Raw genomic sequence first — 22,034 nt, 5'->3', positions numbered from 1 at the left:
AGCAGAGGTAGGGATGCCCATTAGCTGCAATCCAGCATAAGTAGGAAAAGCTGTCCCTGGTGGCTGAAGCCCTGCATGAACAGAATCAGAAGTGCTCACAGGTTGAAGGGCTGCGTTCTCAAAGGTAGACGTCCCTGGGAAAAGTGCAGATGTCACTCCTTTTAGCTCTTTAGTAGTTTGGGAAGGCTTTAATGTGGAAATCCACGACGGGCTGAACGAGGATGAATTAGCAGAAGTCTGTGGGCTCTCAGGGGATCTGGATTTTTCAGGTTTACTCGTCATCCAACGATCAGTATCGCTTTGGAAAACTAGAGCTGCGATTTCTTGAGAGCTCCCGTTGGTTTCTGGGGAAATGTGTTTAGTACAGTTGAGAGTCTGGGACAAAGAGAGGGGCTGTTGTCTATCAGTCGTGCTAGTAGGCCCTTGAAATGGAGATGAAAGCAAGTCATTGTGAACTAAAGCTTCCAGATGCATCAATAATGAAGAAGAATGTATGTTGCCTTGCGGGAGTGCCTGAAGAGCAGATATCTGGGTTGGGTGTCCAGAACCCTTTATTCCAGCTGTTGCTGAGTTTCTGGCTTTACTGCCTGTTGTTTCTTGCTTCGGAGATAAAATAGAGGAAAACTGGACTGTGCTTGTCTGTGTCATTCTGGAATTGCCTGCATTAAGGTCCCCTGAAGCTGGCTTTTGTAGGAATGCAGAAGTTGCAACTTTAGCGTCCTTACTCCGAGTCACTTTCAGGTATGCAAATGTCACAGCAGCTTTGCTGTCAGGCTGGACTTGTGGATTTGTGTCTCCTGGCCTTTTGCTAGAGGGAGTCGTTCCTGTTGGTAACTGATCCACCCTTGCACTTCCAAGGGCAATCTTAACTCTGGTGGTAAATGGAGATGCAGCTGTTTCTTTTCTTGGAGCATGAAAATCTACCACTGAAGTCAGAGGAGATGTTGCAGGACTACTTGGCACCTCTGTCTGCTTGATAACAGGAACAGAAGTGATAGCTATCAACTTAGGAGAGTCTGGATGTCCCCCTTTGCTGAGCAAGGGCTGTGGCAGCCGAGCACTAGAGCTGGCAGGACTGAATCCAGCCTCAGTAACATTATCTGGTTTTCCTTGCGAGGACCTGCCTGGCTGTTCCAGATGTGTGGTAGCCTGTGATCCTTGTGAGGAGACAGAGATGCTTACACTACTCAAGGGCTTGTTAGGAACTGTGTGTCCATCCTGGAGTTTTAAAGCTGCTGATTCTGTGTGCGGTTGCTCAGGCACATCCAAGTTTCTAACCAACCCCTTAGGTAGCACAGCTGTTCTTTTAGCAGCCATCTGTGTATGGACAGGAATGAAGTCAGCAGTTTTTCCATTGGCAGGATCAACTGTTGGACTCTGAAAATTAAAGGTCACCTCATCCCAGTTATCTTCTGTAATGGAAAACACTTCACTAGGCACTGGGCTACTCTCAGCTCTTGGCTGGGCTTCTCCAGGAAAGCTTGTGCCCAATACTTCACTGACACGATGTTCGTTCCAGGAGGCACCTAATGAAAAGAAAACAAGCCATTTGTCCATTCAATTGCACACGAACTTGTAAGAGCTTTCGGCAGCACTTTACATCAGGCTGAGCAGGAGGCAGAAAGTTAAGCTGCCACTGGCTCCGTTCAGAACTGTACAGGGTGGGTGGGCAGCTGTGGCACTGCCATTCTTGCAGCCAGCTGCTACAAACCTGACCCTCTGCTGTTTATTTGCAGTGTCATACGAAGGATGACACTTCAAACTCCTGTCATACTGATGTAAAGCATTAACCAGCCAGAGAGGAAGCCCTTATTTTAATTGTACAAGGATATAAATGACAGCTGAGGATGCAGGGAGAATGAAACCCTCAGGTTGCCTAAAGACAGGCTGGTCTTCTATAGCTAAGCAAGATTAATATGTACATGAATGAGCTCACTCACTTGGCTCTCCTTAACTGCTCTCCCTCTCCTGGTATTCCAGTCCTATGATGAGTTTCCTGATTCATATTGGGTGGCCAGGCAGGAGGAACCTGGTTTGTTTTGTGGAAGTGACACAGCACAGACAGAACATAGTAACTTTCAACTTGCCAAATCAAAAGCAGACACTTTGTCATTTAAAGAAGCAGACATAGGGTTTCAAATGTTATTGTTTTATCCAAACATTTGATTTTTTCTGTATTCACAAGCAGAAGGTTGACATTCCCAAGTATACTATCCAAACCATGGACTACAATACTAACATACGCTCCAAAAACTTTAAGCATTTCCTCTTAGGCACCTGCCAGCAAATACATGCATCTAAAAGCTAAGCAATGATTCTTTAGATTGCAGGTTTTGACAAAGGGAAAGCAGAGATTTAGCAGTTTTGCTTCAGATGAAATCCCTGGGGTTAATATTTAAGCACAGTGCCCTGAGAGGAGATTACAACTCCTCTGTGGTCATCTGGAGAACCAGTACTACTGTCACTCAACGGTGAGCAAGATAAGCTGACATAAGGGAACCCAAAACGCTGATATATTATTAAAACAGAAATGGAAATTAACAGATGATGGAGGCTCACATGTTAAACCTATAAAATACTTTGGAGTTTTGTGTGAACAAGTCAGAGTCCCAACTCAGCAAAGCAACACAGGCGATCTGTCCATAAAGACAAGAACTTACTGAATCGAGGATCTATAAAGTGGTGTGCCTACCCACAAATGCACCTTGCAGGGGGACAAGGTGATGTGAAACAAATGGAACCAAAATCACAGAATGACTAATTAGGTGCAAAATCCTTTGATGCCACCGCCCCACCTTTATCTTTACTGAACAGCCTGCCTGAAGTCACAAGGCTGCTTTCATTAGCCAAGTCGATTTCATGTAGCTTGCAGGTTATGCTCACAGGCACATGATGAGGCAGGGAGCAAAGACTGGCTGGGTGACAGCAGCCCTAGGAACTCATGAGGCATGACAGTGTTCCAGGCTCATCATGGATTTCCCGTTGTCAGGAATATTTGGCAGGACAGCTGTTCCTAAAGCAAACGCAGAACAATGTGTTGCTGCATGGTGAGGAGGAGACTCCATGAGTAACATAAACACTGGAGCTCTGCACAAGGCTTCAGCAGACTTGAGTTTGATCCTCAGTTCTGCTATGGGCTTTATGAAAAGCGAGTCTGTTTCTCCTTTGCTTTCCTCCACCTGAAGGAGACAATAGATCCTCTGGGGAATGGACTGTCTCTTAGCTTTAGGAAGCAGCACAGCAATGTCCTGATTTGGGGCCACTAATACTCCCAACAGTAACCACTTAAACCAAACCTAGAGCCTTCCAACACGGCTGCACAGGGAGAAGTTGCTCCAGCATCTCCTTGCTGCCACACATCTGAGGCTGGTGGCACAATATTTATCAGTGAGCAGAAAAGCTACGCTCAAAGAGGAAAATAGGGCAGAAAGATAGCAATTGAGATTAGAACAGAACACATCGCTCACCAGATAAATCCAACAGTCCAGCTGCAATCAAAGTAAAGATGGGGAGTTTTTCCTGCATCTTGTGAGGCAGCTCCTGAGTCATCCCAATAACAACCTACTCAGATAGGAAGCTGCTTGCTAAGGAGTCACTGCAAGGGACACTTGCTGTGTTTGTTCTGGAAGAGTATTGGGTTACTTTATAAGAGCTCAGGCTAGACAGCAACCAATAATCTGTTCCAAGGAAAAAAAACCAAAAGCCTGCACCAATTGGAACCATTTGGTTTTTAACTAAAGAAGAGAGTGTGTTCACGTGCCCAGCAGAGGTGGAAAACGTGAGTTTGCCAGTCTGTGCTGAGACAAACACAGGCAGAGATCAGTCTGGATCCCAGATGGAGACACTTCCCTAGAACAATCCATTTATGTAGATGTTTGACTCTGTGAGCCCAAAGAAGCTGGACATTCTCTCCCAGTGACCCTCTGGGTAGGGTCAGGCCACAGAGAAATGCTGCTGACGGTTCTGCTTTTATCACGCTACCAAGCCTGCTGGACCCTTTCTTCCCTAGGCCTACAAGCTTTGGCAAAGTGTGGTCTTAATTCAAGAGACACAGAGAAACACCAACACACACTGAAAAGAAGCAGATTACAGGAGAGCAACTAATCTCATCTAGCTCAGAGCACCCTGACCAAACATTCTGGTGGGACAAGAATCATAGAATGGCAGGTGCTGCACTCACGCTCCCTCTGCCTTTCACAGTGAAGAGCCCTAGTGTCCTTGCAAACCTTCAGCTGAAGATAGTAAGCAGTATACCTCAGGCACCTTTCCAGTGCCAGGCACCTATGCACAAACCCAAGGGCAAAACTCTCAGAAATGGGAAACTGAGAACAATGCAGGTTAAGGTAAGAGAGAACGTTATTACACAGCCACGACTGTTGTGACTGCAGTGGAAATCATACATACAAAAATAAGCAAAAGTCAGAGAAGGAGCATAATGACAGCTTAGAAAAACATTGCAAAAGACACCAGGGACGAGGTGATCACTCCTGAGGGAAATAACAATAAACCATTATCCGTCTTTCAGCAAACTGATAAAGTTCAGTCTGGTAGATAACACAACAGACGAGGTGCTGACTGGTATCATTTCTAGTCCTTGCCATATCACTCACCTGAATGTGGTAACCAAGGTCAGGTCACTTCATCTTTTCCTAAGTTATCTGAAGAAGAAAATGACACTGACTGGCATTTCCAGACACAAAATGAAAACAAAATAACTTCACATTCAGAACTAAACAAACAATCCCACTACAAACAGCAGCTGGCACACTCAGCCCTGCAGACCACTTACCCCTGAGAGGCCATGAGTCTCTTCCCACAGGCTGTCATCAGTTATACCACCTGAATACTGCTCAAGATGTATTTCTGAACCATAAAACCTCGTGCAATTGGCTTACAAGTATCAAGATGCTACAAAAGTGATCTATAAACCCAGAGTCAACTCCCAGCTAGGAGCTGCTGGCACCTTTTTTTGTTCTTCAAATGGGACTACAGATGGTACAAGCTCAACGCCCCTTCTGTAACTGCTTGACTGCTCAGGTCCACTTCCCATCCCCAAACAGCAACAGCTCCTCCTGGTAACCTGCCATGCTCATAAAAATTTTGCAACAGCAATTCTTTTTGAGGACAACAAATCAGTTCTCAAACAACTTCTGCAGGAGGAAGTCAGCAGCAATTCTCTTAGCTGATCACCATTTTATTCTGGGGATGACAGCAACTAGCATGTGAAAAGTTCCATTAAGCAAAACCCAGCCTGTCAGTCAAAACCAAGGATTCAGCTTTTAGGCTTTTAAGATGATTTTGACTCTCCTGTAATTTTCTGGTGACACATTACACCCGCTGCTCCCCTCTGACATCCTGCCTCTATAAACACAAGATTCACTAACATTTTCTTCCTTAAGGCAATGCTTGGTGTGTGTCAGGTTTAGATCATGGTGCTTATTTGTACCTGAACTCTATCCACAGTATTTGTTATGTATTTATCTAGGAAGGGTGTGACAATAGCAGGAACTTGGAAAACAGTGAGATTATCAGTTGGATGCTTTTCACTGTGAGGGGAGACAAACCAGGTGCAGGAGAGCTCCCTTCTTCTGAAGTGGGAAGATGATTCAGTTGCTATTTTGAAAAAGAGATGACATATAATTTGTCAGCCAGCATTCCAAAGGGACAAGATTACATACAGAATATACACCTCCAGGTGTCAAAGAGGCATGTTGAAGAGCCATTTTTAAGTCCAACATGACTGGCCTCTGCTTCTTCATAGAAATGGAATATATTCTTTTGTTTCCTGTGTTCAAAACCAAGGCAAAAGTAAGAGAAGTGTTGTATTTATGGCCAAAGTCCTTGTGTACCCCCAGTTTTACAAGCTTTAGGTATAGATTTCTGTCTGTGTGCATCTGTTTATTTGTGAAGTTCAATCTGACAGGCTTCTGCCAGAGGTATTACAGCTGCTCCTCTGTTAGCACCACCGGAGTGCTCAGATCTGCTTTCCAGAAGCCTTTTTAGAAGAACACACGAGAGGTAAGAGCAAAGCTTTACTGCCTTTCTTTTCAAATGACACTTGCCATTAGTGCTAATTCATTTTGGACTTCTCCAGACAACATGGGTATGCTGGAAGGACATGCCACCTGTGTTCTTGTTGGAAAAAATGACCAACTGCAGAGGAGATCAGAGATGAACAGAAGGGGCCTTGAGAAAGCACGTGAGGTCAGGAGGGTCAACTGCTGTTCCTACTCCACACACAAGTAAAAGGACTGTGAGATACCACTGAATTTACAAAGGCAGTGAAATCCTACTAAAATAAACAGCCAAACAATTTCTACACAAACCACATTGTCGTGAGTTATCACTGAGTGCTTAGTGAAATTAAGACCAAACTATTTGAGCAGGTAAAGATGAGGTTTGAGCACAGGGTGAGGTGATACCACACATGTGATATCAAATGATAATGTAGCCATCAAAGAAAAAGTATGGGGGGGAAGGGGGAGAAAATGGATTCTACAAAGTTAAAACTCACAATTTATTTCTATTTTCTTCCAATACACTGGGTACCAGACCCAAACTGCAAAGCAAACTAGAAAAGCCATCGTTCAACAGTTAACCAGCAAGAAACTCATCAATAAGGAAGGTCAACATCACTTATTAAAGCAAAGACAAGCTCGTTGCAAATCGTTATTTTAGTTGTTAGCCTGGATAATAAATTGACTTCTTCCTCCTGACAGTTCTGTTTTGTGCCACTGGCTTCTGTGGAGGACCAGCAAGCACTTGGAAAAGGGACTGAAAAGTTGGTGTGCTTCAAGTTAGTTTTAGCGAGGGAGATACTCAGCAGCAAGTGCCACTAACAGCGTGTTGTGAAGCTCCTGGGGGCTCAGACGGTCTGTAAGTATTTCACAGAGGAGTTCAGGATGGCTAATCCGTTCAGCTTCCGCAGCTGAAACATATGCCTGAAAAGACAACAGAAAGGTTGCTGGGGGAACAGAAGATGACTAACGATACAAGTTTCAAGCTTCCACTGCTCTGCTATATTCCATGGCCAAACTGTCAAGGATGTGCAAAGCTACATTCGAGGAATTCCTCCTAAAGTAGCATGAGAAACAGTTTCTCAGTTACTGTTCCCCACAGAAAGGAAACTTAATACTTGACAATTGTTCAAATAGGTGACATTTCAAATTAACAAAACTAAGAAAATAAGGTGTACCTCATGTATCTGGAGTGTTTCACAGATCTCAGAGCAAACACTACCTCTGTTGCTCCTTTGGAATCTCCAGGAGAAGCAAGGTACTTATACTTCTGTAACTTAAGCATCATTGCACTCTGCAATGATTCAGGATGTGTATTAACCAGTTGGTCTCCGCTCCTCTGGTATGCAGTTCAAGATGCAGTTAGCAGCTTGCAGCTAGCTGGAGCTTGGCATATGCTTGGCAGGCAGTAACAGGCATTCTTAGCTGCCATTTGGACTTTCTGTTTCACTCATCATTGCTCTGACCTCTACAAACTTTTAGCATCACTCCTCCTCCTTCCACTCTTCTAGCACAGGTAACATCAGAAAGCAATGCAAAATGAGCTCCTTGAAACACATTAAGACAGACAACTAACAACACAGGAACCTTGAAGCAGAGCTGTGGAGACAGTGCCTCGAGTGGGAATTCTAGCTGGAGGAAAGGTAATGAATTTCATGGAGTCTTTCTATAAACTAATCATCTGCCAGGGACCTGCTTGCTCTGTGAACAAAATAAACTGACACTAGTCTGCTTTTCAAGAATTATCACAGAATACCAACCAACTGGTGCAGGAGAACAATAGTTTGCTTTACAATACCTTGGTTCTGCAACACAAAGCTTCCCCAGAGCAATTGCTGCATTCTCCTGCACAGAAGTTCTTGTAGCATCACCACCAGCATGTTTCAACAACAGCATCACAACATTGGAGTTCAGTAAGGACGCTGCTGCTCCAGGAACTACAAGGCACTGGCCAAGGCAGAAAGCAGCATTTCCCACAATCATTTCGTTCTCCGAGTCCAAGAGCTTCAGCAGCACACTGAACCCTGGGAGAAAGCAAGATTAAACATGCAGACTGCAAACAGATTTGTTCAGGTAGCCCTGATCTGTTGTCTACAATACCTGGAGGAGCAAGGCAATTTCAGAGCAAGGTTCAGGATCCAGGATGCTGTTTCAGTTCCACCTGCCCAGCTAAGCTTCACACAAAACTGCACCCTAAGAGGTTCTCCAGCAGGGAGCTAGATGTGTTTCTGTATTTGCTTAGTATTTCTCTGATGCTGGGAAGGCAGTGCTGCTCCAGACTGCAACGCAACTGGTGCAGAAGCTGAACTAAGCGGCCCGTATCACGGGACTATGGCTTAAGCTGAGCAGGCTCCTAGAAATGGGGCAATGTCTGCGTCGGCAAACAGAGATGACAGAAGTCTTAAGTGACTTCTCACAAGATTAACACCCAGAGTTTTGGTAGAAAGAATGAGAGTGAAGCGTTACTGCTAATTTGAGGAAGCAAAAGCTTCATCTACAGATGACAGTGAGACTAATACAAAAGGAAGACGGTGCTCTGAGAGGCTTTTAATGAGAAGAAATCCTTAGGGTTCAAGTTGAACTGCACGAGCTGACAGTTTCTTGACAGGTTCAACCAGTTAGATAAAGCTGAAGTATTCTCTGTTGTAGTTACATTAGCATTAATTGAACCTGGATTTCAAAGCAATCTAAGTAGCGTCATATTGCACGAGTAGAACAAATATACTCAACAATACCCTAAGAGATCTGGTCTGATGTCAGCACTCTGTCATCCTATCCATTTCCTATCCAAATATGCACTTGTAAATTGAAGGAAACCATGAACAGCCTCAACCTCTGGGAATCAGACATCTAAATGAATTTTCTTACTTTGGCCACCAACTTCAGGAGATACAACCCCATTCAGTTAGTTTCCAATCACTTCTTTCAACACATGCATACTTCTGGCCCTGAAAAGGCATATTGAGACGTTTCACGAGTAATGTGCCTGTTTCCATCCACACACAGAGCCAAGGCTCACGGGAAGAAAGTTACTGGATGATACTGAGATCATATCTCTACATTCAGTCCCTAATAAGCCAGGTCGTCACTTACCTGGATCTGACTTCACTAGATCTTCTTGGGCTTGTCTACTGCTCCTGGTGCAGATGGACAGAGTCTTTATGCTGTAACTAGATGTGATTGGTCCTCCAGCCTAGATTTGGTTAGAGTAAAGCATACATTAACAAACACACAGATCATTCCCCAGCTTACTCAAGGTCACAGAACAGCTTAGGTACCATTGGCCGTCACATCAACTTTAAGCTTAAACCCTCCAGCCAGGCCTGCAGCAGTGTCCTCCTGATTCTGCAGGTCTCTGCAAGCAGAGCCATGCACAGGCCTCTGGCTCGTATGGAAACAACTGAAGAACATGGGCTATGGAGCAGACTACAGAAGGCAACCTTAGTCTGTGGACTGGCTACCTAGTCTAAAACTTGAGAGCACTGTTACAAGGGACAACAGAGACACAGACACGAGCAGCCAGAGTGAGCGCACAGGTCTTAGGGAAAGGAGGCTGAGCACAGAGACAGCCACTGTTTTCTTACAGGACAACACAAGGAGAAATAAAGTGAATTTTGCTCAATTCATTTACTTTTAAGAACTTGATCATTTTCTTCACCACCCCTCCTTTCGTCGCCTCTTCCACCGCCGCGGAGGATGCTGACAGGATGCGACTCAGCACTCCAGTGGCTCTCTGAAGTAGAAAATGGTGTGAGAGGAGGCAAAAAATACCAAAGCAGTTGATTGTTTGCAGCAACTTTAAGGAGTTTTCAAATTATTTTCTTTTTGCAGTATAAATTCAAAGCAATTAAAGGGATAAAAGGAGAAATTTACAGGAATATAACAAAACATCTTTAGGACATGGGGTTTTTTTTACTGCTTACTGGAAATGGAACTCAGTACAGCTTCTAAAGGCTTGGTGTAGAGAGAGGGGAGACCAGGACAGTTCCCTGTACGTTTTATTTATTGAAACAAATTCCCAGGAGAATCCAGCCAAGCACTGCTGGTGTAGAATCAAGTAAAACAGATCAGAGCAATCCATGTGAGTTGAGAGGTGAACAGACTGAATCCACATCTGCTTCTCCCCGTTTGCCTTTGAATAACTGCTGTCCCTGGGAGTTACACACCATGAATAGGAGTACAATCTCCTAGGTATGATTCACATGCAAGAACTGTAAAAACAAACAGCAGCTGAACACTTCATTGTTCTTGCTCCTTTGCTTCTAGATTGATTTTTTTTAAGAGTTTTAGATTGAAAAGCATCCTAAGGATGAAATGACTTTTAAGAGCTTCTATTAAGTAGTTTGCAAGAGAACATTGAGAACATCTTGCATCAAATCACATATAAAAAAAGAACAAGTGGTCTATTATTTCTTTACTAACTAATTCTCAATGGTTTTGGCTTCAAGGCCTAATGTACAGGCTTGCAGAGGACAGCAGTTTGCACTGAAGTGCTCAAGTCAGGTCAGCTAATCTTTTGTTAGCCCACACATATTCCACTTACTGTCACAATACTTCCATCCTTGTTCCTGAGGAGGAACATGCACCTGCCACTTATGTCCACAGCAAAGTCCTGAAACAGCAACGTGAAAAACTCAGGTCCAGCCGACTGCTGGGAAGTGTTGGAGCAGAAACAGGTTAATAGACAAAAGGACAATGAAGAATCCAATGGCATCAGGCCCATTTACAGTGACAAGGGAGGAGGATGCACCGTGAATTTGGAATCTCTGAAGAAGGGATTCCAAGAACACTACTAATGAACACCCATAAACTTTGTATACCTGGATGATCCCATTTGATTCAAGCAGCAAGTTCATCATCAGGCCCAGGACTGCAAACACACACGCCTGGTATTTGGGTGTGCTGTCATCAAGGCATTCATCCTGTGTGCAAGGAAGGCTGCAGTCAGTTCAGAGGTTCAGAACATGCATTCCCTGTCTTTTGTGTGCTTGCTTACATGGTGCATCACAAACTCAGAAGGGAGGAAAAGTTCCTTGAGCACCTTTTAGACACGGATTCTTTCTTGTGTTTGCTTCATTGTGGCATCTAAAGCTGCACACTTCAAGCAAGATCCCTTCACACCCTCTGAATTTTTTCCTTTCTTAGGACAGAGTTCACACCACATCCTAACCCTGACAGGGGCCACTTACAGCAAGGGACCACTCACACACCCTCCCCAACACCTATCAATCCACAGCTTATCTGAGTGACAGACTGCTTTGAGACCTTTACCCAACTACCAGGTGTTAACGACCTCCATCAAGGGTTCAGAGCTATTAGAGGAGGCAGACAAATGTGATCACACAAGTGCCACTTCCACAGGAGACGGGGCTGAAAACTCTTGTGGGAGCTGTTCTTTACCACAAGCTTCAGGCATGCTCTCCAGCACTCTTTGCACTCAGCCATCTGCGTTCGAATGACTCCATCTGCACACAGGTTCCCCATGATGCCAATGCAACGGGCAAGGGCTGCCTGGTTCACCAGCTTGGCAGAGGTCTAAAACCAGAAGAGAAGCAAATTAGCAACAAACAACAAGGGAACAAAGATGTGTTCCTACCCCTCTGGCAATGGAAACTCAGATTCCAGAATCTCTCTCATCTATGTTACAATCCAGCAGTCCAAAGTTTACAAATCACCCCAAATTTCACAGTGAATCTCAACAACGTTTTAAGAGTCTCAGGAAAAAAAGTGTCTGGATCCTGTGAGTATTTCCTACTCTCAGTTAGGTCATAGAACAGAACAGCCTCTGCTGCAGCTGTAATTCCAGGAAGGTATGCTCAGGAGAGAGAAACAAGCAATGCAAAACCACTGTAATTATTGTGGTGTTTTGGTGCTTGTTTGGACAAGTGGAAGTGTTTTGCTTTCCAGCTGTATCTGCTGTTCTGCATTGGAACCAACCTTCTCTATCATCTGCATATACAGTATTATTTGTAGTTCAAATAATCAATAACCAGGAAAGGCACCTGAACCACTAACCATCTTTACCTTGTGACCTAATGTCATCTCTTCATCCTGGTTTCTCAGATTAGAAAGAAATCACTACCCAAGATTAATCTGTTGTCACCAACTGGCTGAAAGACGCACTAAGGAGACTGTAACACAAAGGTGAGGGTGAAATCCTGGCCTCACAGATTACCTGCAGCCAAATTCCAGAGTCAAATCACTGGCTATAAAGCTAGTCATGTGTAGAAAGCAAGTGCTAAGTACTGGAGACCGAAAACATCTGCCTGGGGAAAGTATCTGATGAAAGTGGATTTCCCAGGCCTCCAGAACTAGGGACAGAGTAACTACTGCAGTCCTGCTGCAGAGGGGTCCTGTCTAGGAGCAACTGGCTGTAAAACTGAAGAGAGCAGTCCTAAGACATGTTACACAAGTGAAGCAGAAATAGAAGTATAGAAACAGATCTTTCATACCAACAACTGGATGAACACAGGTAAAACACTCGTGGAAAGCACGACACGACACTGGGCTTTGAACCTGTTGGGGGATAAAGAAAGCTGTAGGAGGACACTTGAAGCTTTAGACAATCACAGACAAAGGCAACACAACAGGAACAAACAGACCAGTTAAACATCAGTTGGAAATGTACCCTCACAGCAGAGGGGGCAAACGGCCCTGTCATTAAATCTTTTAGTGCATTCCAAAGTACAACTTCATAAAAATGAAGGAGAAACCACAAGTTACCTTTCCTCTTCAGCTAAGTCAGACAGTATGCTCATGGCACTGCTAGCCCTCCCATCACTGTTGTTGACAAATGTCATCAAAATCTGCAGCCACCTGTTATTAAAAAAACCCCAAAATGTTTACATCAGTTTTGGTTTGATTATTAAAGATCAAAGATGTGTTTTAAACTCCTTTGTGTTCAGTAGGGTTTTGACCAAACTGGCTTTATTAGGCCCTCCAAACACACTCAGTCACCCAACTGCCATTAGAACAATATTTTAGCCCTAGCCTCTCTCACAGTATCATCTCACTTTGCACAAGTATGTACCAGTTTCTCTCGGCATTAGATTTCATCAGCAGGTAAACTTCACAGACACATGAAGCTAAGCTTCCTTGCTGTTGGCCAGCAACAATCTGGACCAGGAACAGCATCAGCATAGCCCAGTATCAAACAGTTTCAACAAATCTCTCCTCTGCTTCACTCTAAAGCTGTTACAGTCGGGGATAACTGAGCGCTAGACAAACACACACTGGTGTAAAACAGGTCTGCCTGAAAACTGCATGAGCATTTCTGCTTGGTTTCACAGATGCCTTTGGATAGAAAGTTTGCTGAAGCTTTCCCCACACACCTAACTTTTACTTTTGCTTAGCTAGGCCTGTCCCTTAAGGACAGAAGCTGCGATGGCACTGAGTCCCTTTCAGAAAACCCATCTCCTCGGTGCTAGTGGAATGAGCTCTGAACTGCTGTGAACCCAGGCATTAAGGACTTTTTCCTGAGGTACAGCAGTGTTTAGTACTTGGTTAGGTCCTGGTGCCCGACCAGCAGTCTCCTTCCATTCTCATTCTCTGAGTAGAGAGAGATTAGCGCCAGTGTCTCCTGTTGGATCTCCAGGACAGCAGATGAAAGCAGCTTTGGCAGCTGTGTCCTCACGTCGGGGTGACACAAGAGAAGACGCTGATTTTCTTCTGAGAAAAGAGAAGATCTAAGAGCAATGTCACACACAACAGCATCCCCACTACTCTTACAAATTTTCCTCCTAGCCCACAATTTAATGGGTTTATGTCTTTATTTCCTCCACTAATGTGCTCATTCACTCCAACACGTTCATCTGGCCTACAGCCCTGCAGAGCAACGGTCAGGCAGAACACCCACCAGTCTTCTCCCAGCTTCATTACCTCATCACATGCCCTGCTGTTTGAATTTTTACTCTCACTTGCAACACACGACCTTCCCAGGCACCAAGTACTTCTTCAAAGACACAAGAATCGTGAGCACAGAGTGCTCCCATCTTCATCAGCTGGGGTCTGGACTGTTCAGGCAAAACAGACCCCTGCCCTGCCAGGCACAAACATGTAAGCTACACAAGCCTGCACATTGCACTGTATTTACTGCTCACTAACTATAGGCAGAAAACGAAATGGGCTTTTCCTCTTACCTTGCAACATGAATATTCTCTCAGGCTTCAGCTGCACCCCATGATATAAAAGTCAACACAGATGCTGACACCAAACTGTATGTGTTTTCCTTGTGTGGCACCCTGTACCACTCTACCACCCACCACCCCAGCCCATTCCTCAACTACGTGTATGTTCCCTAGAAACAGAGGCACGAGCTGCCAGCCCAGGGACTGCTGACTGTGAACACTAACGGAATTCATCCTTCTCTCACAGCACTTCTGTAAACCTCTGCTATTTTGCTGCTATTTCAACTGCTTGAAAAAGACAAAGTGATACAAACAATAGAATGATCTCAAGAGCAGCAATAATCACAGGGGATTCACTTTCCACTTCTTCAGTAGACTTAAAATGCCCACAGACCTCAACTGGAAGTTAAATCTCATCGCAGACACAGTGGCCAGAACTGTGGTTGCTGCTAGGAGGACTCCTCCAACTCTTGCAACTGACCTGTAAAACTTTGTTTACAATAAAGTCTAGACCCAAGTGCTCTGGGAAAGTGATGTTCATGTCAAACATCAGTTTTAGACACAGTAAGTGCCACATTAACAAGTCCATTAACAATGATTAATGTCGATTCCGTAGTTTTACCATTCCCGGCGCAGACAGCTTGCCAAAGGAAGAGAAGACAAACAGACAGATCCACTTCAGCAGTGTTTTTTCTCTCTGCACAGAAGCCCCTGAATTAGAAAAGTCAGCTCATAAAAAGGGCAAAGGACAGATCAAATAATCAGCTCTTTTGCCACGGAAATTGCCGAAGCCCACGCGAACACTTCAGTCCATAAGCCCAAAACCCAGCTCATGGGCTAAACATTTTTAGGACTAATCAGACTCGTTTTCCATGAGACCAGATTGATGATCTACTCGCTCTGCTCTACCCACAACACACGCAAGACCCTGTATGAGTGTTACACAGCACAATAAAGACGGCAAATTCAGTTCTGCAGCGAGATACCTGTGAACAGCCAGGGCATAAAAACTTTGTGCACAGTTGGAAGCACTTCAGGTCTTAAGTCTGTTTACAGCCAACACACACAATAGTCTCTCCCTCTCAGGAAGTCTGTGCTGCAGTCCTGGTGACAACCTTAAAGAACAGCTCTGTTCAACCAGATCGTGCTGTTCTGAGCCAACTCAGCTGTGCCATAACTCCACGTTGCATCTTTTGCACATCGTTCCTTTCTGTTATCTATCTGAACTTGGCTCAAATGCAAATTCAGACAGGAGACCCCTCCAAAGACAAAGTTTAAAATGATACAGATAAATATGAGCCAGGTTTGTATCTTGATTACCAAAAGGCTGGTCCCCAGAGCAATGTGGCCATGGCATACAGCCATGCATATTTACTGATGGCAACTAATAGCAATTAACAGGGAGTCCAGACAGGCAGAATTAAAGCAACTACATGCTTCAGATGTTCTTTTATATGAAGGGTTTTTTACTAACCTGCTCTCACCATGATAAGCTAACTGTACAGAAAGAGGAGATGGAGAAAGAAACTCATTAACTCTGTCCACTGCACCTGGTAGAGCAGCGTCTGTGCCAGAGTCAGAGGGCAGTCCGTTCAGGCATTAAAACCTGTTACTGCATTATCTTTCCATCATTTCATCTGCATTTCCAGACCTGATTGTGTTTCTTGAAAGCAGTATTTTCATTTCCTCATGCTATAACACCCCACTGTTCTCCTCTGAAGAGCTCTTACCGTCTCACAGTCTCGTTGTCTTTGAGGATACTGAATCCATTGTTTGTTCTAAATAAAGTTTGCCCAGTGCCTGAAAAAATCAGAGACAAACACATCAGCTCTATGATCTGTCTGGATGATGTATCGTTGTGAAGGCAGACTCCTGCTCTTCTATAACACAGTGTTAAAAGAAAACGTCACTGGATCGACAGTTTTGGGGAGAGAACATTATTACAGCAGGGGAAAAAAATCTCTTAAGAACGCTACTTGAAGCAGAAGCACCCTCGAAGCTGAGGACGGCTCTAACTCCTGCCTGGTGCTGTAAAGAGGAATTGACTTAAAGTTGAAGGCTTTTTAGGGAGACTGAAACATGAGACTGGCTTTGCAAATCAACTTGTCTTAACAGAAAATTACAAATACTTCCTAACAAATGAAATGGCTCTGAAGAGACCCAAATGTGTCAGAAACCAGCTCAGCTACAGTACTCATCCAGTTCTGAAAAACACACATAAATGGCTACTGACCAGACTTTTTGAATCTTTGTTCACTTTGTGTTTTAAATACAGGAATATTTTTTTTCTGTTCCTTTAAAAGCTACTCCACTTGTCTTCACCTAACTTGGGTTACAGCTCCCATGAGCGACAGCCTTGGCATCACATACGTACGGTCTTTCACAGCTCCTGTCAAAAGTCTGATCCCTCCTGTATAGTAGAGGATATTCTGGTCAGGCCTCTCAAGTTTCTGTAGCAGTTCTTTTATGGACAGAGCAGCAAGCTTTCCAGACTGAACTTCCTTCATTGCTCTCTCTTCATCTTTCATCCTTTTCTCCTCCAAGTTTACCTCATTCATACAATCTTGGGAAGGAAAAACGAAACCAAAGCATGGCAGTTCAATGTTTTGATATGGTCAAGTGACAAGTGAAAACTGAAGCTGACTGTGACAGAGAGAGCACTACCTTACACACACAGACAGAATGATCCACAGCTCTGGCAAGTGAAACAAAACTTAAAGAAGAAACTACCAGGAACAAGAGCTGTGTGAAGAGATGCTGTGAAACCATCTGAAGAGCAGAAACTTTCAGACAGTGGTTTTGATCAGAAAACAAGGGACAGCAGTGTAAAAATGGCTATTTCCTACCTTTAAATAGCCTTTCCTTTAGGGGATCAATTTGTAAGATCTTCTCATAACACTGCCTGGACTTAACAGAAAACAGAAACAGGCTGTTTAAGATAAAAATGGGAAGATGATAAAAATGCCAATCCTAATCAGAGTCACCCTGTGTAAGTTCAGGTTTCTTGGCCATTGTATTTGAGTGTGAAAAATCAAATTTATGGACATGCACAAGTCAAAACCTCTTCTGTTTCAAAAAAGTGAAACATGGCACTCACAGCACAACCACTTCCCTCAGCACACATCACTAATATCAGTCTTGAAGTACCAAAAGTGGGGTTCTCTGAGCACAGACACAAGCCTTGCAGACTCCCCAAACACTCCCCCAGGCTAGCCTCAGGACTCTCAGCACTGGCACAGCGCTTGCTGTCTCAGTGTCCAGTAGCCAAGTGGTGACAAACTCTCACCAAAGAAATATTCTACTATGGGAGAGCAGAATAGAAAAGTCCCCCATTCTTTTGAGGTCGATTAGAGTACAAAGTGACACAACTGAACAGTCCTTCTACATCTGTGTGTGCCAAATTAGAGGACACAGGCTGTTTTACAAGATGTGGAAAGATGACTTTAGAATTATCAGTCTTTGCAAAGCACAGGAAATTTCTCTCAGGTCTAAAGGCTCACCACAGTCCATTCTTAAGGTCACAAATTTCTGCCTCTCACCCACAATGTTACACCAAAAGCAGAACACGGTCCCGTGGCCACAAGACTTGGTCAGCTCACCTCAGTGTAGTGCTTGAGTCCCAGCTGAGCTTTTCCCATTAGAAAATAGGCTTTGATACATTTTTCATTGCACTGTGTGTAAAAAGAAAGAATTATTAGTTATGTGTTTAGAACTTGTAACCTTTTAATGCTCATCCCAGTCTTCTGCTTAATGGTTACAGCTGACCAAAACAACCAGAAGTACAGAAGAGGCTGCTCATACCAGGTACCAGAGGCACTGGAAGCTCAGATGCTGAATTATTACCTTCAGGTACCAATTTTCCTTCCCTGTGCAAGCTATGCAGGCTTTGCTCTGGTTAAAAGTGGGAATCAGCTGAGGTCACATCCTTCCCAGAAAGCTGCAAGACCAGGCAGTAGAAGCAGACTTTTGTGCAATTAGGTCACGTTAAGGTCTGCATCAACACATGCAGAGTCCCACAACTTCTGTAACAACAGCATTTCTCTATTTCTTTTGATTAGTCTTGCCAGGAATGAAATAAGCACCCCTTTATCATTAGCTGTGCACAAAAAAAACCACTTTTGAGGGAATACTCACAGATTCAGGGATCTTTGCCAGTTCAATTATGTATCAAAAATACTGATTTCTTGCAACAATGCTGACATTATTGTTAATAAAGTGTTAATTATGTTGTAGTCATGGGTGTCTCTGATGTACTGCAACTGAATCTGGATTCAGTTAATAGCTTACTATCTTACTGTAGCTTACTATCACTTATAACAAGCTTTTTAAACCTTTCTGTGCACAGGTAGCACTGAAATATTAGCTGCTTTATATTGCTCAGGTCACTCAGGACACAGGGATCTCTGCAGCACCACATTCTTTCATTTCTATTAGCAAGTTGTCTCCATGTCCTCAGTTACAAAGGAACTCGCCTTCCAGAAGCACTGACCATAAAAGACAGAATCCTGAAGTTACCTTTAATGCCCATTCACAGTCACCAATGGCTTTTTCATACTCATGCATCTTCAGGTAGGCCTGAAACAAAACCAAGAGAGCCCAGGCAGAGGAATTAGAACACTCCACACAACTTTCACTGATGTACAAACATCAGCTAATCAGAAAGGAATACAACCAGAGTGTGGATTTGTCTAGTCACTGATTTTTCAGGATAATTACCAGCTGTTTCTTATCTTGTTTTCCACCTCCTCAGAGTCTGTAACTTACAATACATGTAATGAAACAAACTCCAAGAGAGGCATCTGGATTATACAAAGCAAGCAGAGAATGCAGAGCAGTTACTAACATTCTACAGTCATAACAGTGATCCTTTGAAAAGAAAGAAAAAAAGGAGTGGATTTAAATTATGAACTAGAATCACTTTTTCCCCACACTTATTCTGGAGGAACAGGGCCTCATCTGTGCCATACCCAAGAGGGCAGAGACACGAACACTCCCTCAGGAAGGACTAGCCCTAGCCTAGAACTAAAGCCTCCAAGGGATTCAGATGCATCAGTCAGGAGGGAAGAATTTACACCTCTAATGATCTCTGTGCAACTCTTTCTTGAAGTTTCTAACAAGATTAAGGCAGTGTAGTGGTAGTTCACTTCCACACCTGTGCTCTGTTTGTGTAAAGCTCCTGCTTGTCTTTCAGCCTTTCCAGACCTTCAGTGTATCTCTGAATGGCTGTGACATAGTCTCCTTTCCTGAAAGCATCGTTTCCTTTCTCTTTCAGAGCTGCAAAACAACAGACAGGCATTCAAATTACTCAGGTTTTATTTCCCCAAAGAGTGACTAAGGAAACAGAGGCCACACTTTCCTGTTGGAATAAGCACCAAAACCCAGCTCCACTGCAGCTGTCTTCACCAGGCATTACCTGCAAGGAATTTCTGACCTATTCAGTGCACCTGATCCCCACTCCTCTTTCAGCAGGAAAAGTGAGCATCTGTCTTTGCCTAGGACAGCCCTGAAATACTCAGCTGGCTCCCTCCATCCCAAGCCTTTATAATAAAGGGAGAAGAACAGGTTGCAACAACTCTCGAAGCGTTTAACCCTGCTGCATCCAGGTAACCAATGCTGCGGACGAGATCATTGCTTTCAGAGAACCAAAGCACTGTCTCAGTATGCCTAGAGAACAGCAACAAACAAAGCATTTTGGCCTCTAAAATCAGCCCAGCTCCCCCTAAGCAATTTTGGAGGCACTAGCTACAACAGCCTTTAGCGATTACCGTTTGCTGAGCGTTCGTTTCTCTTCCTTCGCTGAGCTCGTTCCTTCGCATCCTTTTCCAGAAGCGCCAGAAAGCCATCTTTGAGCCAGCAGAGTGGTTGACATTTTAGTTTGAAAGAGGGGGAAAGAACAAGGCATTCTGCATTAAAATAAATCTACCACGAGAAAAAAAAAAGCCAACCTAATTTCTGAGGTATTTCTCTAAAATTAAAATACTGAGGGTGCACAACAACTGAACTGGGACACGAATGACAAGCTGCTGCACACAGGGGCCACGCTGCCGTTCGGGACTTCCACGCTTGCCTCCAAGTATCTCATCTCTAGAAAGAAACCCGTTTCCTTTTAAATTCAGAATACTTTTTAGATGAGAGGCCAGCATACGACAAGGCACACCAAGCTCCCTGCCCAGGAGTGAGCGCAGCCATACCGGCAAAATCCACCAACGTGTTCCCAGCTCTGACTGGTTTTGTATTAAAGTCACTAGAAATGTTAGCCTTGACCTCAGAAGAAGGGGAATTGAGTCTTGCATGAAGTGCCAGCAATTATTTTCTCCATCTCTGCTAAAAAGGATTGAAGAAATGCTAAACGCTGGAGGGAGCACTATCCTACCTGCACTGCCTGCCTCTGCATTCACCGTGTCCTACAAAGAGAAGCACAGCACACGTCTGTACACATGTATTTGAGTAAAACCCACAGCAGCAAAGGAACACTTGCTTAAGCTATTCAAAGCTCCAGGCCATCTGAAATATCCAGATTGATGCCTCCTGGGAATGTCAAATTGACACTTAAACAAAGGATGGCAGAACTTCATCATTTTTGACGTTATCAGAAAGCTCCCACTTGTATCTTTAATGAGGTGAGCCACTGAAATCCACACCCTAGAGCAGGAATCAAAGCCAAATCAAATTAATGAAGGGACACAACACTAGTTCTGCCCAAGTTGCTCCTGAAAAGGAGATGAAATCTACAAGCTATTGCACCTCAGTGCTTGCATGCAGCTTGGACAAATCCAACAGGAGTATCGTGTTGTTGGCAGTCTTCAGACATCAAGTGCCACCCAATAAGATGATTGGTGAAAAAAATACAGTCCCATTCAGAACATACTTGTATTGTTTAGCATTTTTTTTCTCCTGGGCAAGGAATGTGAAGTGGTGTTTAAAAGACCCCAATTGCATACAGCTCTAACGTCTAAGGGAAACCCCTTACAGGACCTCCCGTGCTGATGACTGTTCTGTTCGCTGTGGTCTCGCTGGCTTTCTCCTGTTCGGTTTCCTGCTCGTGGAGCCTTTTCTCTGTTTCAGCAAAAGCTTTCTCCCTGACAGCGGGGTCCGTGGAGTTCAAGCCTTGCACTAAATTAGCTAAAGAGGGATTAAAACCATAAAGTAAGCAGAAACACACACACACGCACACGACTGACCCAGAAGGACCAGTTCGGCTGTGCCTCTGCATTGGAGAGGCTCCGGTAACCGGGAAAGCTTGTGGACATGGAAACATTTACAAACACAACTTCATCTCGCGTGCAAGAGCCACAGCTTCTGCGTGACAAACCCTCCTCGGGCCCGGCAGCTCCTCCTGGCATCCGCAACGCCTCCGACGGCTCTCACGGACACCTCAGGTACCCCGACCTCGGGACGGGGGCCGGAATCCCGCACTTCCCCGCACCCCACCCGAGCAGCCCAGCCCGGCCCCGCGGCGCTCACTGATGTCGTCCACGCGGCGGAGGAAGCGCCGCAGCTCCCGCTCCGGCAGCCGGGCGGCCATGGCGCTCGCACCCGCCCGGAGGAGGCGCCGCGGCCTCGGCGCTGCCGTGGGCACCGGCCCGGCCGGCTCCGGGGCGGGCGCGGCGGCTTCGCGGCGGGCGGGCGGCGGCTCCCCGCTCGCTCCTCGTCCGTTGCCTCCGCCCGTGCTCGCCCCGCCGTGCCGCGAGGGCTCCCTCTGCTGGCCCGGCGCCGCCGCTGCGGGTCCCGCCGGCTCCGTGCGCTCGGCTGCGCCGCCCATGCGCCAGCGCAGGAATGTGGGAGTTCACTTTCTGCTTTACGGAGTGGGGACAGGCGCATCCTCAGCACCAGGTACTGGCCTGCTTTTGCAGCAGTCTTTCGAATGCTGTGGGAGAAAAGTAGGGGTTTG

General features: G+C 44.9%; 1 protein-coding gene across 4 annotated transcripts; it reads right to left on the bottom strand.

The window, feature by feature from the left end:
- Positions 1–6,503: 6,503 nt before the first annotated feature.
- TTC12 (tetratricopeptide repeat domain 12) lies at positions 6,504–21,733 on the bottom strand. Of its 4 annotated transcripts, XM_062014228.1 has the most exons (21): positions 21,608–21,733; positions 21,114–21,265; positions 20,517–20,547; positions 19,909–19,986; positions 19,296–19,417; positions 18,659–18,718; positions 17,743–17,814; positions 16,990–17,050; positions 16,518–16,706; positions 15,874–15,943; positions 14,766–14,854; positions 13,517–13,685; positions 12,741–12,833; positions 12,470–12,533; positions 11,418–11,552; positions 10,838–10,939; positions 10,561–10,629; positions 9,649–9,750; positions 9,111–9,210; positions 7,816–8,041; positions 6,504–6,941 (listed from the first exon to the last, which is right to left on the bottom strand). In XM_062014228.1, the coding sequence occupies exons 1-21, from the start codon at positions 21,666–21,668 to the stop codon at positions 6,866–6,868; spliced, it is 2,121 nt and encodes a 706-aa protein (XP_061870212.1). In that variant the 5' UTR covers positions 21,669–21,733; the 3' UTR covers positions 6,504–6,865. The 4 variants fall into 4 exon arrangements, with proteins under 4 accessions (XP_061870212.1, XP_010196924.2, XP_061870211.1 ...); XM_010198622.2 differs by lacking the exon at positions 21,608–21,733 and having other exon boundaries at positions 21,114–21,591; XM_062014227.1 differs by lacking the exon at positions 21,608–21,733 and having other exon boundaries at positions 13,517–13,682; positions 21,114–21,591.
- Between the last annotated feature and the right edge of the window lie 301 nt (positions 21,734–22,034).

This window comes from Colius striatus, chromosome 23 (genome assembly GCF_028858725.1).
Source record: "Colius striatus isolate bColStr4 chromosome 23, bColStr4.1.hap1, whole genome shotgun sequence".
Classification (NCBI taxonomy): domain Eukaryota; kingdom Metazoa; phylum Chordata; class Aves; order Coliiformes; family Coliidae; genus Colius; species Colius striatus.
This window is presented reverse-complemented; position numbering and strand designations above follow the sequence as displayed.

Coding starts and splice junctions, on each gene's coding strand:
- TTC12 (XM_010198622.2), bottom strand. CDS start 21,401: ATGTTTCCATGTCCACAAGCTTTCCCGGTTACCGGAGCCTCTCCAATG. Junction 20,548..21,113: donor TCATCAGCACGGGAGGTCCT/GTAAGGGGTTTC, acceptor TTCTCTTTGTAG/GACACGGTGAATGCAGAGGC. Junction 19,418..19,908: donor AAACGAACGCTCAGCAAACG/GTAATCGCTAAA, acceptor GTTGTTTTGCAG/CTCTGAAAGAGAAAGGAAAC.